The following is a 24,367-nucleotide window of genomic DNA, read 5'->3' as shown; positions in this document are numbered from 1 at the left end:
GAAGCTGGGGAACATGGCGATTGTCAGCTGCCAATCCCACTGGATCAGCTCTCCTGTAATACCTTCTGTGTGGGAAAAGGAGACTATGCTCTTTACCCACTGACCCACTCAGATCCTCCCTATGTAGCAGGAGATGAGCGTAGGGGAACAGGCACCACCCAGCTGCTGCTAACTGCTCAGTGTAGGCCTTCTGCAGCATGTTGCTGTGGAAAATGGGATCTCTGATGTTCACCAGCTGCCACAACCACCTGGAATAGCTCTTTCACCCCTGGAGCTGGGGGTATGGGAACTGCCTCTCAGTTGCTAAAATAGTCCCATAAGACAGAGCTGTGGGGTGATGGGTGCTGTCTCTAGATTAATTGCCCTAGCCTCTCACTCTTCTTATTGAGTTTCTGAAGATTTTATTGAAGAAATACTTCTCAGTTTCTTGTAAGCTCATTGATCAATCTCCAGAGACTTTGAGGGACTGTTTGCTAATTTTGACCAGCTTAATAGATGTCTGTCTGGGAGAGAGGTTTCCCCAAGCTCCTTATACCACCATTCCAAGTCTGTGTATTTTGACTACAGTTTTATGCTGCCTAGAATACAAGGGTGTAAACGGAGGGATGAAGTGGAAAAATGGTTAGGTGTTGCTTAGTGGTAGGAGGTCTGTGTGTGTGGGGTAGGCAGCAGAAGTGTCTCCCCAACTTTCATCTACCCCGTAACGAACTAAATGGATAAAGACAGCTTTTTTCTTATTCCTTCTTGCAGTAGACTCCCACCCACCTTGCTTGTTCCTTATAGTGAGAGCACCATGTTTTCAGTCCAGTTGGCTCTTCAGAATCCTTGAACAGTCTATATATTTGGTGCACTTCCTATTATATTATTATAACAATAGGGTGACTGTAGTCTATACCTCTATCATTTATTGAATTTGTATCTGTAAGTGGGAACTGCATCCTAGCCAATAATCCTCAAATGCTTTAAAGGAATAAACACTGGCAAATTTTATTAAGTATATTTAATGTAAATTTAAGTAGATATTATTAATAAGTGGTAAATAAATAAATAATGTATTTGAAGAATTTAAAAAAAATTTCTCCTTCCTTTCTATGCCCCTTGATTCTTTCCTGACCCTCTATTGAGCTTGTCTTGTATATAATATATATATATATATATATATATAAAACGATTTCTTATTAGGAATCTGTTTTCTAAATATACAGTAATCTCTTAGCAGGCAAGGAACCTGTTTTATTAATCATCGTATCCTCCACTATGCCAAGTGTTGAAACTATTTGATCAATTGATTGAATTAAAATAGATCGAACTACACTAAAAGCCCTACTATAATCCAGTAAGTGTGGTCCAAAAAATTCAGTTGGGTAAAATATGGTGTTACTTTATTCCAAGGTTGATGAAATGGCTTGGGCAAACTTGTACAACTAGAAGGCAGTGAGTTCTGAAAGTCTGTTTCTCTGATTCACATTTGTCCTAGTTGCAGCTATGGTTCAATACCAGCTGTTGGCTGCTCTGCTTGGTTATCTGAGTAGGGGCAGGGAGGAGTGCTAGACCTTGTACTGCTGAAGCTTAATGGTGGCACTGACTCTAGGAATCTTCTAGTTGATTGGTTAGTTTCATTGACCTGATCCTGAGAGAGTGAACTGAGAAATGCTGGGAATGTGGGGACTTGTGTCTCTGTTCCCTAGGTGGGGCTACCAGTTTCATGGCCCCAGCCCTGTCCTTCTCCCCACACCTGAACTTCACTGAACCTGTCCCCTTTAAGAATGGTGGCTGGGTGAAGGGTCAGAGCCAATGGCCAGTTACATTGTCTCTGAATTTCAAGTTTTCACTGTGTGTGTTATTGTAGAATTTTACTGTTTGAAATGTAAATAATTTTTTCTCACTGTGTTCATATTAGCAAAGCGTTATTCCTATTTAGAGGTAATTTTTAAATGACATTTGCTGAAATAGAATCCTTTATACATCTTTTTCAGTTACCATATTCTTTTCTCCAAACAATGTATAACTTTAATATGTATCTGTGTTTGATTAAAGGTATTTGAAGTGGTAGAACGTGTGGAAGAGTTAAGAAGGAAGTGGCCAGTAGCGTGGGGGAAGTTAGATGATGGCAGTATTGGTGTGGTGACTCCGTATGCTGATCAAGTGTTTAGGATACGTGCTGAACTTCGAAAAAAGAGATTATCTGATGTTAATGTAGAAAGGGTGCTGAACGTTCAAGGTGAGTATTAATTGAAATGAATAAGTTGTTCAGATGTTTTAAGCATGTGCTCATTTGATTTTTAATTCTCAAGATCTCTTTTCTGGACAATTAATTATGTATTCATTTCATATGAAATTTTTTAATGCCAAATTAGGCAATTAAAGGTTAGGCTCATTTACATGTTTATTAAATTTTTATATCCAAATAAAAGAAGTATGAACAAATGGACTTCTCAGTGACCGTAATTGTGTAAATGCCATACACACTATCTGTATGCTATAGTTACAGTCACAGTAGATAGAGCTCCTACTGTTGTTATACTGTATCCGAGGACTAATTTTTTCATAGGGATTTTTAAAAACTTGTACCTGTCAAGCAAATTTTGTTTAAATGCATTTTTAAAGGGATAGCTTGTATTTTATGTATAGATTTTCTGAAGTGAATAGTTATCGAGTCTTTTAAATTGTCTTCATGTAATTAGTTGCTATAAAATTTGTGCTTTTAAATATATGAAGCAACAGAATGATATGAGTGCTAAAAAAACGCCCACTACAGTCTTAGGTTTCATAGTCATAAACAACAGTAAGAGTAATACAATCTCTAGATCATGGGACAAAAATAGCTCCGCCAGCCAATGGGTGGTTCAGGTCATGCAGTATTTGGGTGTGTATGTTGGAATATTAGTAAACTAAAAAGCCCCAGAGGAGACCTAGGATAGTTGGCAGTCTGGAAACTGCCACATGGGAGCCAGGAATGGTTGAGAGAACTGGGGTTGTTTGGCCTAGAGAACAGACGACTAAATATTGACATTAAAACTGTATTCACATATTTGGAGACTTGTCATAGAATGAGGGAGTAGATGTGTTACTATAAGAAAGAGCATTTAAAAAAATGCGCAAACTAGGCTCTGTAAGGTCAGCCGTGTCTGCCTTGTTCGGTGAGAAGCTAGATGACCCTGTTTCCAGGAAGTGGCCTTGTATTGAGTGGGACGTTGGAATAGATAATTACTAAGGTTGGTTCCAGCAGTAATATTTTTTAAAAATTTTAATAAAATTTACCGTTTTAGTTTACAAACACATAAAATTCCACAGTTCAGTGTCTTTATGTGCGTTTACATTGTTGTGTAACCATCACCACTGTCTGTCTCCAGAGCTCTTTTCATCTTATAAAACTGAAACTCTGTACCCATCAAACACTAAGTTTGCATTCCACCTCTTCTCTCCCCACAGCCCATGGCAACCACCATTCTATTTTAGGGACCTCATATAACTTCAGTCATACAGTATTTGTCCTTTTTTGACTGACTTGTTTCACTTAGCATAATGTCTTCAAGGTTCGTCCATGTTGTAGCATGTGTCAGAATTTCTTTCCTTTTTTAAGACTGTATAACACTCCATTGTATGTATATACCACGTTTTGTTTATCTGTTCATCTGTTGATGGACCCTTGGGATGCTTCTACCTTTTGGCCATTGTGAATAATGCTCTTTTGAGTGTACAAATATCTGTTTGAGTTCTTGCTTTCATTTCTTTGGGGAAATTGGGAAGTTTCTTACCCAAAAGTGGAATTGCTGCATCATGTGTTAATTCTATGCTGAATTTTTTGAGGAACAGCCATACTATTTTCCATAGTGTTTTACATACCATTTTATATTCCCACCTGCAGTGCACAAGAGTTCCAATTTCAGCACATCCTCACCAACATCTGTTATTTAGCAATAACATTTAAAAAAATGAAATGCTTTTATTATATCAGTGGTTCAGAATAATAATCGTCTTTTATTTTTTATAGGAAAGCAATTCAGAGTTTTGTTTCTTAGCACAGTACGTACAAGGCATACTTGTAAACATAAACAGACACCAATTAAAAAGAAAGAGCAACTGCTGGAAGATTCCACAGAGGACTTAGATTATGGTTTTTTATCTAACTACAAACTTCTCAATACTGCCATCACAAGAGCACAATCTCTGGTTGCTGTGGTGGGTGATCCCATTGCTCTGTGCTCTATTGGAAGATGCAGGTAATTATGTGTTACTGATTGAGACATTGAGGGGAAAATATAGAGTAATTTGCATCCCTGTGTATACGTTTATTTACATGACCTCTTGGCTGATTAAAATCAGGTGTCCTCTTCCCTGATATCCAGTGGAAACGTAAAAATATGTTGCTTTGTGTCTATTCAGCCTATACATAATTGTATATTCATTCATTCAGTCATCATTCAACAGATATTTCCTGAGTGCCCACAATGTTCTAAGCACTCTTCTAGCCACTGAGGATACATCAGTGAACAAAATAGACAGCAGTCTCTGCCTTTGTGGGGCTCACAGTTTATTGGGGAGGAGAGGAAGACTGAGAATCAACAAAATAAAAGTACTGTGTAGTATGTTATGTGGTAAGTTCAATGAAAAAGAAATGAACATTAAGGGGAATTAGGAGTGATGGGGGGGGCTGGTTTGTGGTTGGACGTAATGTGGTCAGAGTAGGCCTCGCTGAGAAGCTGACTTTGGAGGTGAGGGAGTGAGGCAGGCCGACACCTGGGGAAAAAGTACTCCAGGAAGAGGGAACAGCTAGTGCAGGGATCCTGGAGGGGGCTTTGCATGTGTACGGATCCTTGATGGAGACTAAATTTTACATTGATGTTTCGCTTTTTTCCTTCACTATTGTTTTAGCTCATTTTTGATGAATTTCTTTCTCTGCTCATTTTCTCTCAAGGCTTCTCAATGTAAATAATTCTTTGTGTCTTGTTAATCCAGAGGATCTTAAAATGAGGGGGATTGGATGTGGTTGTTACTTGTCGTTGGATAGTATTGTTAATATTCCTTAGATTGTAATGATAAGGAACTATTTCTACTAAAATGTTAAAATATCAACATAAAAAATTTCTCTTTATATAATTCTGATTTATACCAGTTAATAGTATTTTTAACTATGAAGGCAGTAATATAAGACTTGGCCTTTGCAGTATTGAAAAACTATGTTAGCATTAACAAAAAAAATTAACAAAAATTTATAATATCCTTTTATGAAAAAGAAATACACTAGGGATTACCTAAAATTTTATGAATATTCTAGTACCTGTCAAAGTGAGTTTAGAATAGTAGAAAGAGATGTAGACAGTCTCAAATATGCCTTAGGTTTTAATTTCTTTTGGATGTTAGACTTAACGTAGACAAAGCGGTTAAGAGTGGCCTCCTTCCTCCTCCTCCTCCTCCTCCTTGTTTTTTTTGTGAGGAAGATTGGCCCCGAGCTAACATCTGTGCCAATCTTCGTCTGTTTTATGTGGGATACCAGCACAGCGTGGCCTGATGAGTGCTGCTAGGTCTGCACCCAGGATCTGAATCTGCAAACCCTGGGCTGCTGAAGCCGAGTGCACGAATTAACCACTATGCCACTGGGCTGGCCCCAGGAGTGGCCTTCTTTAAACCAGGTTTTCTGTTGCAATATAGATGTGGCAGCATTATATTGTCTATTTTCCTGTTTTAGCAGTAAAAAAAGTATTCTATGGGAAGGAAGATGATTTGGGATCTCTAAGAATAAGCTGCATGTAGTAGAGTTTAAGACTTCAAAAGAAGTTAATATCCTTTATGGGGAAAGCCATTAACAAAGGAATCAAGTAGAGTTTTAATTTATGATTACATTATGAAAAATAACCTTTTATTTAAAGAAAACCCCAGAATTTGAATGGTCTGTGACTTATTCATGTCTAGCTAAACAATTCTGTTGTAAAATATCTTTATTTCATATTTTTAAAATAGAGTTCCATTCATTTTTAGCCACTAATGACAAAAAATTAGGGAAGTGAATATATTAATTCCAAGATACAAATGTATAAAATTAAGTATATTAATTTGGCTTCTCTTCTGAGAATTTGACTTTAGTTACTTTATTATTCATTGAAAGTGTATTTGGTTCGAATATTGCTGTGATGTTTTACCATTTTTGTTTATATTTGTCATTTGATAAATGTGAAAATGCATACAGTTTGATTAGAATTTAATACATTAAAACACATGTATAAAATAGGACATGTATTAAAAACAACCAGAAACTGTTGGGGGAGTAAATAGGTATACAATAGTCTTGAGCCACATTCATTTTGAATTCTCCTTATAAATAATTTCAAGCATTTACCAACATGACTATTTTTTTTAAACCATTACACCTTTCTATAGAGTCATATTATACTGTGAATTGCATGAGATCAGCATTTTTCACCCCTTCTCTGACATAAATCATTACTGTCTCAGAGCAAATAGGTGAATAATTCTTCCTAAAGTCATGCTGTCAGAATTATCCAGGGCTAATTTTTAACTGGAAGTCAGGTCTACTGGTTGCTTATTTCTTGCTACGCAGCTGGGATGTGTCAAGGACTGCAAATTAGTTTATAAGCTGAGCAAAATATTTTCAGAGAGGTGAATATATTGTGTAGGGAGAGAAAAATCCTGTGATCTGTAACTAAACAGGAATGTTCTCTGTTATGTGGGCTAGTTTAGTCATGGCTGCGACCTAAGAGCTGGTAGTTGAGGCATATGGATATTTATGCTTTAATTTTTCTAGTTTTATTAGAAATTAATTTAATCTCACAATACAAGTAAACCTGGAGGACACAATGTGAATCTTAGGTACTATGATAATGGAAGAATGAATTCTTTGTAGTTTAAGTTAATCAGGACTTCCCCCCTCATTCAATATTTACTAAAAAGTAAGATGATATTTCCAAATATTGATCAAAGTTTCAAGGAATAATTACTGTGTATACTGTAACTGTTTAGAGGGAAACCAGTTATATGTTTTTTGCTGTAAAGTATTTTTAAATAGAAATTTTCATTAACTTGAAATGAATGTAGTGAACTTCTCCCCCCCCCCCCCGCTTACTAAACCAACAAATATTAATATAGTAGCTGCTGTTTATCAACAGCTTTCTCTGTGCCAGGTGCTTGGTCAAGGGCTTTGCACACTTTGTCTAGTTCAGTCATCCCAACAACCCTGCAATGTGGGTGTTTTGTTTGTATTTTGAATGGGCAGCCTGACTCAGAGAGTTTAAGTTACTGCCCGAGGTCACACAGCCGTTAAGTGGTTCAGTCCAGCAGATATCAGGTTGACTTCCAGATCCGAGCTCTTCTCATTGGGTTGGTTCCCATACCTTTCCCAGGAAGTGATGAAAATCTGCACTGGGTGGGGAGAGGCATAGAGGGGAGTGATGCATTTCTCCAAGCCATTGTGTTTGGAGAAGGTCTTCCTTTGAGTGAATTTCCTCATTAGCAAATTCCATTTACTCAGTGAGAGAGAAACATGTTTCACATATGTGTATAGATGTGTGTATATGTGTATGTATACACTCACACTCTCTCTCTATGACCTAAGGACCCCAAGTGATTTTTCAGTGATTTATCAGTGATCCTAGAAGCAAGGTTAGCATAAAAACAAAAGCACAGTTTGTGTTCATGCAGTGATTAAAAGTAAGGTTACAATGTAGAGACACACTTGAGTTCACTAACCAACATTACTAAACAAATTGTTGACATAATAATATGTTACCATTCTAGGGAGAGGGCTGAGAGTGGGCGAAGCCTTTACAGAACCACAGTGGTGAATTCTTGTCTTCCTTCTGAGTGTGCTCGGGTTCTCAAGGATCTTCCAGTTACGTGTTCAGAAATGCCTTCTAGTGCCGTGCATAGTATTTCATTGAAGTGTTGGGGAGTTCAAGGGCAGTCTGAATGGTCTTTGAAAGCCTTCACAAAGAGAGAAAAAAGGGAAGTTTTTAACTTTAAAACTAAGAATTTTTGAAGAAAAAGTACATTTCTCTGGAAGTTTAAAACTGAGAAATAAAACTCTTTTCAGTAATAAGGTGTGATAATAAGACTGTTGCTGCCCTATTTTACATGTGAGGACACTGAGGTACAAAGGGACTTTAAGTAATTTGCCTGAAATTACGCCACTGCTGAGTGACAGAGCCACGACTGAAACCAGGCTGTGTAGTCTGGAATCCATGCGCTTGACCATTTTGCTCTATCCGTGGGGCAATCGAGACAAGTGAGATTTAAAATGGAAATTTCAGGTTACTTTTGGAACTAGTTTAATTTGATTAATTTATGTTAAGTGTTTTAGTGTTACTTCTGAAATGGTGTCCTTTAGCTCAAAGGCTGTTTCTTTGAGATCCCTGGGATCTTACAGACAAAGACTGTCACTAAGCTACTAGCTTCTTGTGAAATGGGAAGTTGTTTGAAGGTCCTGCTGAACTCCATGTTACTTTAACTCCTGTTCAGTGCTGTTGAGATCAGTGAGGACAGTGTTGGATCAGGTGTGTGGAGTTTAAAAAAGAGATTGAAAATAGAGCAAGTGCTAACATTTTGGCTGTGTAAGCTGGAAATGAAAATATGTTATAAGAAATTGATATTAAAAACTAATCTAGAGTAAAGGCCAATCCATTCTCTCCTTGTTTTGCCCTTTCTTGAAGTTCAATGCAAATATGAAATACCACTCTCTGAAACTGATACCTTATCAGTTAGACCAAAAGAAACTTCCTTTTGATACAGCATGTAGAATACAGTTGAATATTGCAGCTTTTTTTTTTAATCAAAAGGGTGGGAAAGTTTGTGGATTTTAGATCCTGAGTGCTATATTAAAGATAATCCAGGGGCCGGCCCTATGGCGCAGCAGTTAAGTTGGCATGCTCCGCTTTGGCGGCCTGGGTGGGGTTCACTGGTTCGGATCCCGGGTGCGGACTTATGCACTTCTTGGCAAGCCATGCTGTGGCAGGTGTCCCACTTATAAAGTAGAGGAAGATGGGCACGGATGTTAGCTCTGGGCCAGTCTTCCTCAGCAAAAAGAGGAGGATTGGTGGCAAATGTTAGCTCAGGGCTAATCTTCCTCAAAAAATAAAAAAATAAAATAAATTTTTTAAAAACCAGTTTTTAAAAAAATAATCCTCCTTTACCTGTCAGACTATGAGAAAAGAACTCAATTCCTTCAAAAGGGTTCTTAAGAGTAAAAATAAAGGGCAACTTTTAGTGTGCATTTCTTAGCAACACATACTTTCTGTAACTGAGTGACTGTCCTGTTAGCCTTTACATCTGTCAGAAATGCATATTTAATATTTTGTATCATTTTTTACTTTTCCTCTTGTTGACAAATAGGCCTGAAATTTTTTCTGAATCCATTTCTTAAACTCATCTTTAAAAAATTAGGAAAGATGGTAGAAGGCCTATGTAAGAGAAATATAGTTTGAAATTAAACTCTGCAAAGTTTTATGAATATATTAATAACTCATTTCCCATTCATGTACTTTATATTAAAACCTTTTCATTTATGCTTCTTAAAGCCATCTTGATTATCTGCTGTCCACCTGGACACAAGGATACCAACTTGGGAAGAAATCATTTTACATATCTTTTATAGCATAATAAAACATTATTTGAACCTCTGTTAAAGATAGGTATGCATGTTTATAACAGTCATTTAAAAATTTAAAACTTTTTATATGTTGTCTTTTGTAATATGTATTTAATATTTTTAATATTTGGAGATCAATTTTCAGAACTTTAGAAATAACAGTATACCACTGCAACAAGTTATGAAAGTAGTTTTCTCCTTTAGTATTTATTAATTTGATTAGGAGATGAATAATCAACGTTAAAATTAACATTCCAACTTCCTGTATTTTTCATAATTAATTTAACTCTTTTAACTTAGTCAATGTTAAAAGTTGTGCTTGTGACAAGCATTTGTTAAGTAAGAGAAAAATATAGGAGTAGCTAGTTATTTTTTAAGAATCCTCATAAGGATTATCTACTTTGTGGCTCAGCTTTATGTCCTGAGTCGGCTTTCTTAGTCGTCTAGCACCAGGCTATTTTGAGCCCATAATTCAAATTAGTTTAATTTATATATGTGCATGTGTGGATATTGTATACTGTACATGAGTATGCCCAGAAGTACAAATCTTCTGTAAAATGAGTTATCAGTTTTGAAATCTTTACTTGCTATGTGGATAACAAAAACCATCGCTTTGAATTAGTGTCCATAGTTGAGCATTGACCATGTTACTTGCATTGATCAGCTAAAATTAACTGAGAGCATAATTTGTATGTTCCGCAGTGCTAGACACGACTATAGTTTCAGAATCAAACTTCTGGAGTCTTGTAATCTGATGGAAAGATTGTACCCAAATCATAGTCAGATGAATATTGGATCTAAGGATTTGGGTTGGGGGGAGGAAATTTGAAATTATCTTTAGTTGCTTATGTTCATTTCTGTGATCTCATCCACTGAAATTGTAAACTGATCTAAATCTTTTTTGTAGGAAATTTTGGGAGCGATTTATTGCCCTGTGTCATGAAAATAATAGCCTACATGGAATCACGTTTGAACAGATCAAAGCTCAGCTAGAGGCTTTAGAACTAAAGAAGACATATGTATTGAATCCACTGGCACCTGAATTTATCCCCCGGGCTCTAAGACTGCAGCATTCAGGAAATACCAACAAGCTGCAGCAATCACCCCCCAAGGTAAAGCCTGTTAATGAAATTGAAGAGGTTAAAGGGAGAGAACTGCACAGAAGTGTCAAAGGTTTATTGGGCTGCAAGTTTCTTTAAGTGTTGGAATTGAAGGTTACATTTGGCGGCAAGCAGTTTCTGCAAGGAGCTTGTCTAGTCTGGACATGTAAGTGAAAATACAGTGTGATGTCTAGCCATGCTGAATGTCATAGTCATCCTTAAAAAGTTTTCAAGTACCTGATTACTTCTGGTGTCCTTTGTATAATATAACCTCCCAGTCCTCTCTACTGATACACTTGTTTTAGCGAGAAGTGAATAAAACAAAGCAGTTTAAAAGAGTATCACACTTATTAAAAGCATGCCCTTATAGCGTATTTTTTATAAGGAGTAATATTATAATAATAATATTTGTATAAAGAAAATTGTTCTAATCCTTTGTTGCTGAGTAAGGAAATTTGGTGAACTTCTTGAAGATTACTTTTAGTTGATTTTGACCAGTATTTGTTGTATGAGTAGTAGTCCAGTCATTGGGAGTGGAGGTGGGGGAGTCAAGGCCATTGCTACTTGTGAACCATCGTTATTTTGGGCAGAGACAGCTGGTTTATATGCTAAAGTGCCTGAAAAAAATGCTTGCGCTTAACTATCTAGAAAAGAAAGTTATGAGAATGGCACGTTTAGTGTTTGTTCTGGTGTTTTGTTGGTGTATTTATAGTCATCAGCATGGTATTAAACTTACTGACATGAATTAAGAGAGTATATCAGTTTTGGGCTTCATTTTAAAAGTGTAAAACCTATTGTGTAAGCAATAATTAATGGTTTAATATCTTGAAAATCTTTTAGCTAAATAGATAATAAGCTGAAAAGAGAGCTTCTTTCTGTGTTAATATGCTATTGTATATTCTTAGTTTAATAAAAATGGACCTAATGTGCAATTATGCTTTAGTGATTTGAGATTACTAGAGGGTTAAGCATTTTGCATAAATGTATCTTCTAGATTTCTAAAGCTTAAACTATTAAGAAATGAATAATGAACTTATCTATCAAACAGTTAAGTTTCTTCCATGTGCCAGCTGTTATGGTAGGTGCTAGAGAAGCAGAGATAAGCAAGTTCGCCCCCAAGTCACTTTGTGGCAAATCTTGGAGAGGTGATGGTGAGAGGAAGAGGTGGATTCAAGGCAGTTTCCACTATGGAGCTCTTGTCTAGAAGTCCACTGAGTGGATGGAGATAGTGGGAGACTGGGGAGACATCTCAAAAATTAGAATGTAAGCTCCAGTAGGACAGAGATTTTTGCCTCTGTTATTTACTGCTCTAGCCTGTTCTAGTTCTGTGCCGAGAACAACATCTGGCTCATCATAACTGCTTAGAAGCATTTTTTAGATGAATGAGTGAAGAAGCTTAAAAAGGGCTTATACAAAAGGCGAGAGGTATAAGAGAACAAGCTTATGGGGAACAGCAGGTAGCTTAGGATATGTGAAAAGTAGGGAACCCAGTTAGAAGCTTTTAAATTTTATTCTTTTATTTAAAAAGTTGCAAAATCATTATATCCTTTGCACATTCTTAAATACAGTAAACTCTTCATACTTTCTTAACTGAGCAATGTAAGCATCAATTAATGTACTCTACATGCAGCTAGATTCAAGCCATGCTACCAAATATGTACTGACCCTAAGCAAGATCCTGCAATTTGCTTTTTGTTTTTGCTTAAGGGTAAAGAAATTATATGTTGAATCCACTTGCTTTTCCAAAACCATAAACTCCCTGAAGACAAAAATCTTATTCTATATACTTTTGATGACCCCTAGTTCTTAGCCCCCCTCATTGTACATAGTGGGTGCTGAGTAAGTATCTAATAAGTGAATAGTGGTTATAATGCATCCGGTAGAGTGTAGTGTGGCTTTTTTTTTTCAATGAGAAGATTGTGCAATTAAAGGCCGAAGCAGCCATCTTTCTTTCTTTTTTAGTTTTTAAAAAAAATCTTGTTTACTAATCTAATGAATATCATCTCTTATGTTTCTATGTCAGTAACATAGTGGTTCACCAAGTTATTTATATAGCTGGTTATTTAAAATTATTGATTATTTATATCGTTTGTAATAATCAATAATTTTAAATAACTGATGTATAGGGAGCCAAAGGTTGTTTTTGTCACCTTATCTCCCTCCTCTCTCCACTATTTTCTTTTACTTCCCTTAAATTGTTTTGAGGTTTGAATTTGTACGAGTCCTCTTTTACTTAACTTTCTATTGTAGAAAACTTTAAGCATATGCATAAGCAGAGAGAATAGTATAATGAATTCCCTGTCATCCAGCTTCATTAATTATCAACTTAGTCTTACTCTTTTTCATCTACAGTCCCCCACCCCCCATATACACACTGGAGGATTTTGAAACAAATCCCAGATATTTTATTTTATGTCCTGGAATATTTTGATGAAGGGGAATTTACTTCATTGCTAGAAAAGCTGATATTTCTGAAAATGTGATACTAAGCCATACAGTTTTCCCCCAGGTTTTCTTAATGTTTAACACACTTTTTTGTTTGTTTGTTTGTTTGTTTTGTGGTAACATTGTTTATAGGATTATATAAATTTCAGGTATACATCATTATATTTCCATTTGTGTGTAGACTACATCATGTTCACCACCCAAAGACTAATTACGATCCATTAACCACACGTGTGCTTAGTCACCCCCTTCACCCTCCTCCCTCCCCCTTCCTCTCTGGTAACCACCAAACCAATCTCTGTCTCTTATGTGTTCGTTTGTTATTTTTATCTTCTACTTATAAGTGAGATCATACAGTATTTGATTTTCTCCCTCTGACTTATTTCACTTAGCAAAATACTCTCAAGTTCTATCCACGTTGTCACAAATGGCCAGATTTCATCCTTTCTTATGGCTGAATAGTATTCCATTGTGTATAAATACCACATCTTCTTTATCCGCTCATCCCTTGATGGGCACCTAGGAAGCTTCCAAGTCTTGGCTATTGTGAATAATGCTGTGATGAACATAGGGATGCAGGTATCTTTATGCACTTGTGTCTTCAACTTATTTGGATAAATACCCAGCAGTGGAATAGCTGGATCAAAGGGTAGGTCTACTCTTAATTTTTTGAGGAATCTCCATACTGTTTTACATAGTAGCTGCACCAGTTTACACTCCTACCAGCAATGTGTAACAGTTCCCTTCTCTCCACATCCTCTCCAACACTTATTATTTCCTGTCTGGTTAATCATAGCCATTCTGATGGGTGTAAGGTTATATCTCAGTGTAGTTTTGATTTGCATTTCCCTAATGATTAGTGATGATGAACATCTTTTCATGTGTCTATTGGCCATACTTATATCTTCTTTGGAGAAGTGTCTGTTCATGTCCTCTGCCCATTTTTTGATCGGGTTGTTTGTTCTTTTGTTGTTAAGCTGTGTGAGTGCTTTGTGTATTATGGAGGTTAACCCTTTGTCGGATAAGTAGCTTGTAAATATTTTTTCCCAATTAGTGGGCTTTTTTTTGTTCAATCCTGTTTTCCCTTGCCTTGAAGAAGCTCTTTAGTCTGATGAAGTCCCATTTGTTTATTCTTTCTATTGTTTCCCTCATCTGAGGCGTTATAGTGTCCGAAAAGATTCTTTTGAAACTGATGTCAAAGAGTGTACTGCCTATATTCTCTTCTAGAAGACTTATTGTTTCAGGCCTAATCTTTAGGTCTTTGATCCATTTTGAGTTTATTTTTGTGAATGGTGAAAAAGAATGGTCAATTTTCAATCTTTTGCATGTGGCTGTTCAGTTTTCCCAGCACCATTTGTTGAAGAGACTTTCTTTTTTCCATTGTAGGCCCTCAGCTCTTTTGTCAAAGATTAGCTGTCCATAGATGTGTGGTTTTATCTCTGGGCTTTCAATTCTGTTCCACTGATCTGTGCACCTGTTTTTGTACCAGTACCATGCTGTTTTGATCCCTGTAGCTTTGTAGTATGTTTTGAAATTGGGGATTGTGATGCCTCTGGCTTTGTTTTTCTTACTCAGGATTGCTTTAGCAATTTGCGGTCTTTTGTTGCCCAATATGAATTTTAGGATTCTTTGTTCAATTTCTGTAAAGAATGTCCTTGGGATTCTGATTGGGATAGCCTTGAATCTGTAGATTGCGTCAGATAATTGTTGGAGAGTTTTTTCATTTCTTTTTAGTCTTAGTTCTCTCTCCTCCTCTGCCTGCAGCATTTCTGTATTCCTATCTTCCAAATTGCTAATTCTTTCCTCCATATTATCGGCCCTACTGTTCAGTGCATTTAGATTTTTCTTAATCTCCTCTATTGTGTTCTTCATTTCCAGTATTTCTGTTTGGTTCTTCTTTATAGTATCGAACTCTTTTGTGACATAGCTCCTGAACTCGTTGAGTTGTCTATCTGAATTCTCTTTTAACTCATTGAGTTTTTTAATGATGGCTGTTTTGAAGTCAACATCATTTAGGTTATATATTTCATTGTCTTTGGGATTGTTTTCTGTGTATTTGTCATTTTCCTTCTGTTCTGGAGATTTAATATATTTTTTCCTATTGCTTGATGGTGTAGATTTGTGCCTCCACATAGAGATAGAGTTTAGTTACTGCTTCCACTTGTTTCTACTGGTGTGGTAGGGGAACAGCTGTTTATACTGCACCAACCAGGAACCCTCTCAGCTGTTGCTAACTGGGCCTGGGCCCCTCCTCGTAGTCACAGTGGTCCTGTGGGTTCCCTCTTCAGCTATGGGGGCCATCACAAGGGGACTTCAGACTGCTGGTGCCTACTGTTGCAGACCACCTAGACGTGCTCCCTCCTTAGGGTCTGCAGCGGTGTTATGGGCTTTCCCAGTGGCCAGGGGCAGGATCACTTATATTTGCAGCTCTGTCACTGTCGGCACCCACAAAATCTCACTTGTCCACTATGGGTCACAGCAGAGCTATGGGCATCTTCTGCAGTCTGTGGTTAGCTCACCTAGCTATGCTACTTTTGTCCCAGGGTCTTCCAGCCTTGTGGTTGCCGGGTGGGTGCTCTCTACTAGTGCTGTGCAGAGGCTTTCGCTGAGGCTGCTGTGAGACTGTAGAGTTTCCCCCTGGGCCATGGAGCTGGGTCACTGGAACTCTACCCAGCCCCAGTCCTCTCCCCCAGGATCTCGGGGAGCCCCTTGCCCTGTCTGGGGGATAGCCGGAGACCTTGAGTTCAGTGGCAGCTGGCTGGCTGCTGCCCTGCCTGGGATTCTCCTCTTCAGGACCCTCCCGGCACTGTGGGTGCTGGGCGGGGCATCTCCGCTATTTGCGGGTAGAGGCTATGCCTGCTGCCAGGACGGAAGCCCAGAGTTTCCCCCTGGGCCATGCCGCCGGCCGCTGGCTGCCAGAACTCCACCCAGCCCCAGACCTCTCCCAGGAGATCTTCAGTAGCCCCGTGCCCTGACCGGGCGATAGCCGCAGTCAGTGGGGCCAGCGGTGGCAGCTGGCAGGCCACCGCCCCGTTTGGGATTCTCTCCGGGAGCCTCCTGGCGTTATGGATGCTGGGAGGGGCCTCTCCGCTAATGGCAGGTAGAGACTTTGCCTGCTACCCGGATGGAACTCTGGAGTTTCCCCCCGGGCTGTGGAGCCGGCCGCTGAAGCTCCACCCAGCCCCAGTCCTCTCCCAGGAGATCTCCGGTAGTCCCGAGCCCGGATTGGGCAACAGCTGCAGTCCGTGAGACCGGCGGCGGCAGCTGGCGGGCTGCTGCCCTGTTGGGGATTCTCTCTGGGAGCCTCCTGGCATTGTGGATGCTAGGCGGGGCCTCTCTGCTAATGGCGGGTAGGGGTTTTCCCTGCCGCCTCTGGTGTGTAACACTGGAGCTTCCCTCTGGGCTTAGGTGTAATTGCAGGGGGCTTAGGTAGGGCTCTGGTCACCTGTTTCCACTGTTGCTCCTCTGGTGTGCGCTCCCTCCAGCTCTTGGTGTGTGGCGATGTTCTGGGGGCGTCTGCTGGAAGAAAGCCGCTTGCAGGTACTAGGCTGTTCGGGGGTCAGGGTTGGAGAGTTTTCACCTATCTCCACCTCCTCCCGGAGGGAAGTCCGTCCGCCTTCTGATGTATAGCAGCGTGGGTCTCTCAGGCGTCTGAGATGCTATATGGATATCCTTTGTTAAGCGATGAATGTCCAATTAGTTGTAGATTCAAAGGGGGAGAGACAAAGAAGACTACTCACACTGCCATCCTGGATCTGTTTAATGTTTAACACACTTTTAAACACAGTTCTGTAGGTAAGGAATATTAAAAATTAGTATGGTTAATGTTAGACCAAGATTTAAACTCCCAATAGGATTTCATGTAGATGAAGTCATTAGAAGGCTGGATGGTGGTTAAAAATGATCCAGGATCTACTTCCTCAGGGCTATGTTTGGCAAAAGACATACCCTAGCTGTTTAGCAACCGAGTAACTTTATTCTCCTCACGAAGACAACAGTTTTGTGATTAGGTTTCACGAGGGTACAGAATGTTAGGGGATGGAGGAACAGGTAGTCCTAGCTAACACTTCATTGCCTCACTCTCTTTAGGCCTCATTTACAGTAAAGTGTCTGTTCCATGGGTGCCTGCAGAATTAGCACATAGAAGAACAATGTGCTTGTCTTCATTTTGCTTAAACTCCTGGGCACATGTGGGGAGCAGTATTTGGAAGCTTTGCTAAAATGAAACAGATTCATTTGCACACCCTGTAAGAAGTATTCAGTGGATAGAAAATATTGACAAATTGATCCTCTGAAAAGACTATTGCATTATTTTATAGATTTTCATTTGTGAGTTGTTTTTCACTGTCTATCTCTAGCTGCTTATGTTGTGTCTCACTGTCCAGACATCAGAAAATGTGTCAGTTTCGTGTACCTCAGTAACCTCAGTGCCCAGTCAGGGGTGGACATATGGTGGGTCCTCATAAACATTTTTAAAATGAGTAAGTGGAAAACAATGCAAAAATGAGTGAATGAAAAAGTAAATATTTGAATGAATAAATGGTTGAGTAAAAAGTCATCAAAAATAGATGATTTGGCTACATTTGCTTATAAAAATCCTGGCATTAACTAGCATTCTACCAAAGGTACACATACTTTCGAAGATTTATTAGTATAAGTTTGGCATTATCACCGTGGAATGAAGTTTATACAGAGTCAGCTCTAGCTTACTGCTACATTATTATTTTGTTTAGAAGCAACCAAACATTGCATGTTTTGTATAGACCTAGTACACTTACTACTTCACAGTTGCATGCTAAGTTGAAATGTCCTAGAGGAGTTTTTCCTATATAAAATTGTACAGAGTGCTGAATTATACTTGTCGATATACCACTATCTTTTTATGTGATCGGCCCAAAGTTACCTTTTTTTTTCTGAAAAAGATTAGCCCTGAGTTAACGTCTGCTGCCAGTCTTCCTCTGTTTTGCGTGTGAGCTGCCGTCACGGTATGGCCACTGATAGACAAGTGGTGTAGGCCCACGCCCAGGAACAGAACCCGGGCTGCCGAAGTGGAGCACACTTAACTTAACCACTAGGCCACAGGCACTGGCCTCCAGAGTTGCTTTCTAATTTAGTCTGTCACACAGCACCCAGAGTGCTCATGTATATTGTCTGGCATGCTTCCAGCTTTACAGTATAGGATTGCCCTAGACTGGTTACTCTTTGTATTGGTTTCCTAGTGCTGCTATAACAAATTAACGCAAACCTCGCGATTTACAACAACACAAATTTATTATCTCACGTTTCTTTGGGTCAGATGTCCAGGTGGTCTTGGTTGGTTTCTTGGCTCCAGGTCTCACAAGGCCAGGATCAGGGTGTTGGCCAACTGGGCTCTTTTCTGGAGGCTCTGGAAAGAATCTCCATCTAAGGTCATGCAGGTTGTTGGCAGAATGCAGGTCCTTGTTTGAGGAACTGCAGTTCCTCTTTCCTTGCTGGCTGTCAGCTGGGAGTGGAGCCATCCTTAGCTTCTGGAGGCTTCTCTCCAGTGCTTGAATGTGGCCCCTGCATCTCAAAGCCATCAACAGTGCGTTTAATCCTTCTTACCCTTGGAATCTCTATGATGTCCCCTTCTGCCACGTCCCTTACTTCCTCTTCTGCCACATCTTTCTGACTCCAACTGGAGACATTTCTCTGCTTTTAGGGCTCATATGACTAGATTGGGTCTACCCAGATAATCTAGGATAATCTCCTTATTTTAAGTTCATAACTTTAATTATAGCTGCAGTCTCTTTTGTCTCATAATGTGACATATCAATGGGTTTCAGGAATGAGGGCGTGGACATCTTTGTGGGGCTGTTCTGCCTACTGCACTGACTAAATCACTGTTTTCTCGTGTGCTACACAATTGCCCCTGGTTGATGGGTTGTTAGAGGCTCAGAAATCTAAAGGGTTTGTTACCCTCTTGGAACTATCTTATCTTCTGCCTCTGTCACTAGCTCTCCTTTCTTCTGTCAGTGTATGTGCCCCTGGCTGCTCTAGTTGTCACTTCTAATTGGTTATGCTTCTGATCTTCTCACCTGCTCCTGCCATCTCTGCTGTCTGCTATTTTCTCCTTTTCACTTTTTCTGCTTTCTTCTGTCTGCTTTCCTTATCACTTCTCTACTCCTCAGAAGTTTGTTTTTTATAGCTAGTACCATACACTGAACATTCTCTTTGGGTTAGTAGACCAACTACAATTCTTTTTTTTTTTTTTGAGGAAGATTAGCCCTGAGCTAACTACTGCCAATCCTCCTCTTCTTGCTGAGGAAGACTGGCCCTGAGCTAATATCCATGCCCATCTTCCTCCAGTTTATATGTGGGATGCCCACCACGGCATGGCTTGCCAAGCAGTGCCATGTCTGCACCTGGGATCGGAACCAGCGAACCCAGGCCACCGAGAAGCAGAACGTGCTCACTTAACTGCTGTGCCACCGGCCTGGCCCCTTACTTTTTAAGAATTAGTGCTTAGCTGCTCTTTCCCACCCATAACTAACTGATGACCATAAGTCTTCAGTGTTTAGTGCTGATCTGAATATTTAATGTTGCTGACAGTTAGATAGATAAACGAAGCATTGCTGTACTTTTGCTTTGGTCAAGATTGAATTTTTCTTCCTGCTAGACGTTATCTCTCCTTTAGTTTTCAGATGTAATGTACAAATAACAAATTTGTGTGTGTCTAAGGGTAAGTTGTATAATGTGCTACTTGTATAATGGCTTTGCGTGTTACATTTAGCCAATGGAAAGAGAAAAATATTTTTTAAAGACCAGAAATTCAGAACCATTGTCTTTTCAAATATTGTTTCTGCCTAAAAGTCATCATTTTTAGTGGTGACTAGTATATCATTATATGAACTTTAAAGTCCCATGAGTTACACTCAAAATATCAAAAATCCCAAACCATGTTTATATTCATGTTATTATTTTAGGGGTTCTTATCCTCAAGAATTGAAGACTGATATTTTTCCCTTGAAAAACAACTTACATTTTGTCATTTAGTTTATAGAAAAGCTATAAAGGAATAGAATTTGGGTTTCAGTCCCATTGCTTCTATATTTCTTTTTATTTAAAAAAATCGTTAAAAAAAAGAATTTTAAATATCCTTAATTTGAAGCTGAGAAATCAACTTGAGGCCTAGTGTTTAGAAAGAAAGTTGGCTCAAAACAGTCTAATGGTTATTAATTACAGCCTCACAGTCTTTAAATTTTAATTGTTGTATGTATGTAATTTGCGTTGGATTAGGAAAATGGTTATTGTTCTTTAATATTAAATGTTTAAATTACTATGCATTTCTTTTTTTCTCCAAAGGGGAAAAACCTCCATCATACCCAGAATGATCATTTCCAGAATGATGGAATTGGTAAGTGGAAAAATTAGCCCTAAAATTTCATCATTAGAAAGAGGAGGATGGGGAGAGGGATACACACACACACACACTCACACCCCCCACTTTGGAACTCACTTAACTCTTTTAGTCAACACATCTAATCTTGTGAATGCTTTGATGTGTCATTTCTGAAAAAGGGTGATTTTGTAGGTACCAAAGTACATATCTAGAAGTTCGAGGAAGAACATTTAAGCGTGCTATGCAACATGAGTTTTTGGAACATACTTAAATCCTACAAATGTTGGGTCGTACAAATTTCAAGATAAAATTTGTTTAAATAATTTAAAATGTTGCAGAATTATGCTTTTAAAATAACAATTGCTTAACCTTCGTTTTGTACGGGACTATGTAACAATTACAAGTTAGAACTTTCTTCTGAAGAATTGTATATATTTTCCCAGTCTTAGAAGAATGTTTACTGAGAGTATATGTGTGCGCATGGTGTTCTCTCTTGAAGGACCCATCTCTGGCTCTTTTGAAGACATTTAAAATTGTGCTAGTTTATTAAAGAGAATACTTTGTATATCTCAAGGTGATTTTAGGGAAGATTATAAAAATTGTTTTTTAAATATCCTTTACTCTTCCACACTGATAATCTTTTAATTATAAGATAGCTCATGGCAAACTTGGGAAATATATTTTGCTGTTGGATGATTTAAATTATTTTTGTCTGGGTGAATATGTACAGCTATTGAGTGCATCCGTTTTCTGTTTATTTTTCAGTTCAGCCCAATCCTTCCGTACTTATTGGCAATCCTATTAGAGCATACACTCCTCCACCTCCTCTTGGACCTCACCCTAATTTGGGGAAATCTCCAAGCCCTGTTCAGAGAATAGATCCTCACACTGGGACGAGTATTCTTTATGTACCTGCTGTCTACGGAGGGAATGTAGTTATGTCGGTGCCTTTACCTGTAAGTGGACGTCTGAGATACTTTCTATTGGATAAAATAGCAGCCCTTGCTAAAGTAGTGACTATCCCAAATAGTGTTCTAGCAAACTTTTTTTTTTAACTTTTCAATGCCTATAGGCTTCTTTTAAAGCAACTCTTATCTTTCACCTTCAAATTCTGAAATGACCGAAGAAATGTGAATTGCTTGCTTACAATTTCGTACTAGATTGTCAATGGCTATGGAGAGATTTGTAAATTAGATGTTTTGATTGAGAAGCCTTTGTATTCTTTTAGCGTATGTTTACTGGGGAAAATTGGGCTAAAAGTTAACAGCTAGTAAATTGGTTTCTTGTTTTGTAAAGTGGTGTTTTTGTTTTATCTTTTGCTTTTTTTACTCTTGTGTAATTCACTAACCCTCCCTAAGAAATACAGTTTAGAGGAGAAGACAAAGAGGCTTGGATTAGTCTAGCTCCCTTGTATCTAAATTTATCTGAGAAATTCCACACCTATGAAATCTTACTGATACTTAAAAACATTATTAAATCTTTTCTAAGAATGTAGATTTCTAAAGGGCTTCCATCTTGTATAAAACCCATTTTTATTTCCTTTAAGATTTTTTAATATTTCTGTAATTTTGTTAATTTGCCGATATACCGATATTTCCAAATTCAGGAATTTTAGCCTAGAAAATATTTCTTTCATTTAAGGCAAGTACTGTAATTTCAGGTAGAGGTAATCATTTCCAAGGATCTTTGGCACTCCTGGGCACACCCCAAAAGTGGAAAAATGCCTGGCTGCAAACATTTTTCAGCCATGTTGGACATGATAGCTCACAATCACAGCAGCCAATGAGAATAACTGTCAGTAAGAAATATGTAATTCATGCCCACTCCCCACAGACTTTTGATTTTAGCTCAGTTATTTCTTCCCAGACAGCCCGGCAACATTATACATCATCTGCTTTAAATAGTAAGTCCCTTGGGATTTATATTTTGTTTTACTAGGTCAAAGAGGCTTTTAATATATAAAATTTCTGAGAGTCTGCATTTGACAGTTATATTATAGTAAAATAATAGGGGCAGTAGCTCGGATGTCATTGTATTTATTCCTTTTATGTTAATATACAGAGATTATATATTTAGACACACCTAAAGAAATTTTCTGTTTCTGAGATTTAAGGGAAAGAGTTGAATTAATCAAAAGCATTAATTAAACTAATGGCGTGTTTGACATTTGCCCACAATAAATGAACATTAAAAGATGTGATTAATCATATAAAGTTGGAATGTCTATTTTTTGAGTTGAGACTCCTTAGACTAAATTCTTTCTTAATTGTTTTCCTGTTCTCTTATCCAGTCTATTAAACTATGTAACTATGTAGATAGGACTTTAAAGAGAATTTTCATGGTAATCTGTGACATGTATACATTCATGTTGAGGGAAAATGATTCAAGACTATAAAATGATTTAATGCCTCAAGGAATAATCACCAATTTTAAGTCCTCAGTTTCTTCCCAACCTGAAGAATGATCACTTCTCCCTTATACACTAAAGATTCAGGGCTCCTTTTTTTGCCAGTTAAGATATAGCAGTAGTTCTACCAATTGTTACTGTTAGCATCGAATTTGTCGTTATTCATTTTAATAAAATTAACGTCTCTGCGTGTTTGCTTTTTCCTAATCAACAGCGGTTTGCCTTCCAGAATGTACTTAGCGCATTATTTTATTCCTTGTAATAACCTAGGTACCATGGACAGGATACCAGGGTAGGTTTGCGGTTGATCCTCGAATCATTACGCATCAGGCAGCAATGGCCTACAATATGAACCTCTTACAGACACATGGACGGGGGTCTCCTATACCTTATGGCCTTGGGCATCACCCACCTGTCAGCATAGGGCAGCCACAAAACCAGCATCAGGAGAAGGATCAGCATGAGCAAAGTCGAAATGGTGAGTTACTTTGCTGTTCTCCTGTTCTTAAGTTGATAATATGCCAAGTTATCTCAATATATAAAGTTCCTTTAACAGTATGATTGTTAACTTGTTCATGCATTACAGACCTCTTTGAGAGGTCTTTGATTCTTTGAGAAAGATTCTTTGAGAAAGAATCTGGTGTAGAAACTATGGATCCTCTCTCCAGATGATACAATATGTACACAGATACAAAATTTGCATGTAACCTACCACTTAGGATTGTTATTACCAAATTTCCTGAAAAATATTAAATTTTATTTAAATGGTAGTTGTTTAAAATTGAGACAGAAAACCTTCTCTCATTAAACATTTTCCTTGACCCAAAATATTTTAGGGGTATAGTAAACATTAATGCTACTGTGATGGTAGTTGATTTAAAGTAATTTTTTAATGCAAATCAAGTCTCTTGTCTATTAGAATTATAAATAAGGAAAAATGACCCACCCTATTTTTTTTTCCTCCCCAAAGCCCCAGCACATAGTTGTATATCCTGGTTGTATGTCATTGTAGTTCTGTGTTGGATACTGCCGCAGCATGGCTTGAAGAGTGATGTGTAGGTCGTGCCAGGGATCCAAACTGGTGAATCCTGGATTGCCAAAACGGAATGCGCGCACTTAACCACTCAGCCACAGAGCCAGCACCAACCCACTCTATTTTTTAAAGTCAGATTTATTGAGGTATAATTTATATACAGTAAAATTCACCCTTTAAAATGTATAGCTTGATGTGTTTTGACAAATATACGGAGTTGTTAATCACCACCAAAATCAAGATACAGGATATTTACATCACCTCAAAAAGTTCCCTCATACCTCTTTGCAGTCAGTCTCCTCCAGTCCCCAGCCCTTGACAGCCATTCATCTGACTTTTATCCCTGTACTTTTGTCTTTACTCTAATATGTCATATAAATGGAATCATAGAGTATGTTGTTTTTTGTGTCTGGCTTCGTTCACT

General features: G+C 38.2%; 1 protein-coding gene across 35 annotated transcripts in view; it reads left to right on the top strand.

Annotated features, from left to right (window-relative positions):
- Positions 1-24,367, top strand: part of HELZ (helicase with zinc finger) — a 176,829-nt gene that overhangs the window by 106,929 nt on the left and 45,533 nt on the right. For all 35 annotated transcript variants that reach the window (XM_023651614.2, XM_023651612.2, XM_070225659.1 and 32 more), the window contains 6 exon segments: positions 2,038-2,221; positions 3,995-4,223; positions 10,506-10,710; positions 20,467-20,518; positions 21,269-21,459; positions 23,181-23,388. In XM_023651614.2, the coding sequence (XP_023507382.2) occupies positions 2,038-2,221; positions 3,995-4,223; positions 10,506-10,710; positions 20,467-20,518; positions 21,269-21,459; positions 23,181-23,388 (1,069 nt within the window).

This window comes from Equus caballus, chromosome 11 (genome assembly GCF_041296265.1).
Source record: "Equus caballus isolate H_3958 breed thoroughbred chromosome 11, TB-T2T, whole genome shotgun sequence".
Classification (NCBI taxonomy): domain Eukaryota; kingdom Metazoa; phylum Chordata; class Mammalia; order Perissodactyla; family Equidae; genus Equus; species Equus caballus.
Note: the sequence above shows the minus strand (reverse complement) of the source record. Positions and strands in the feature narration are given on the sequence as shown.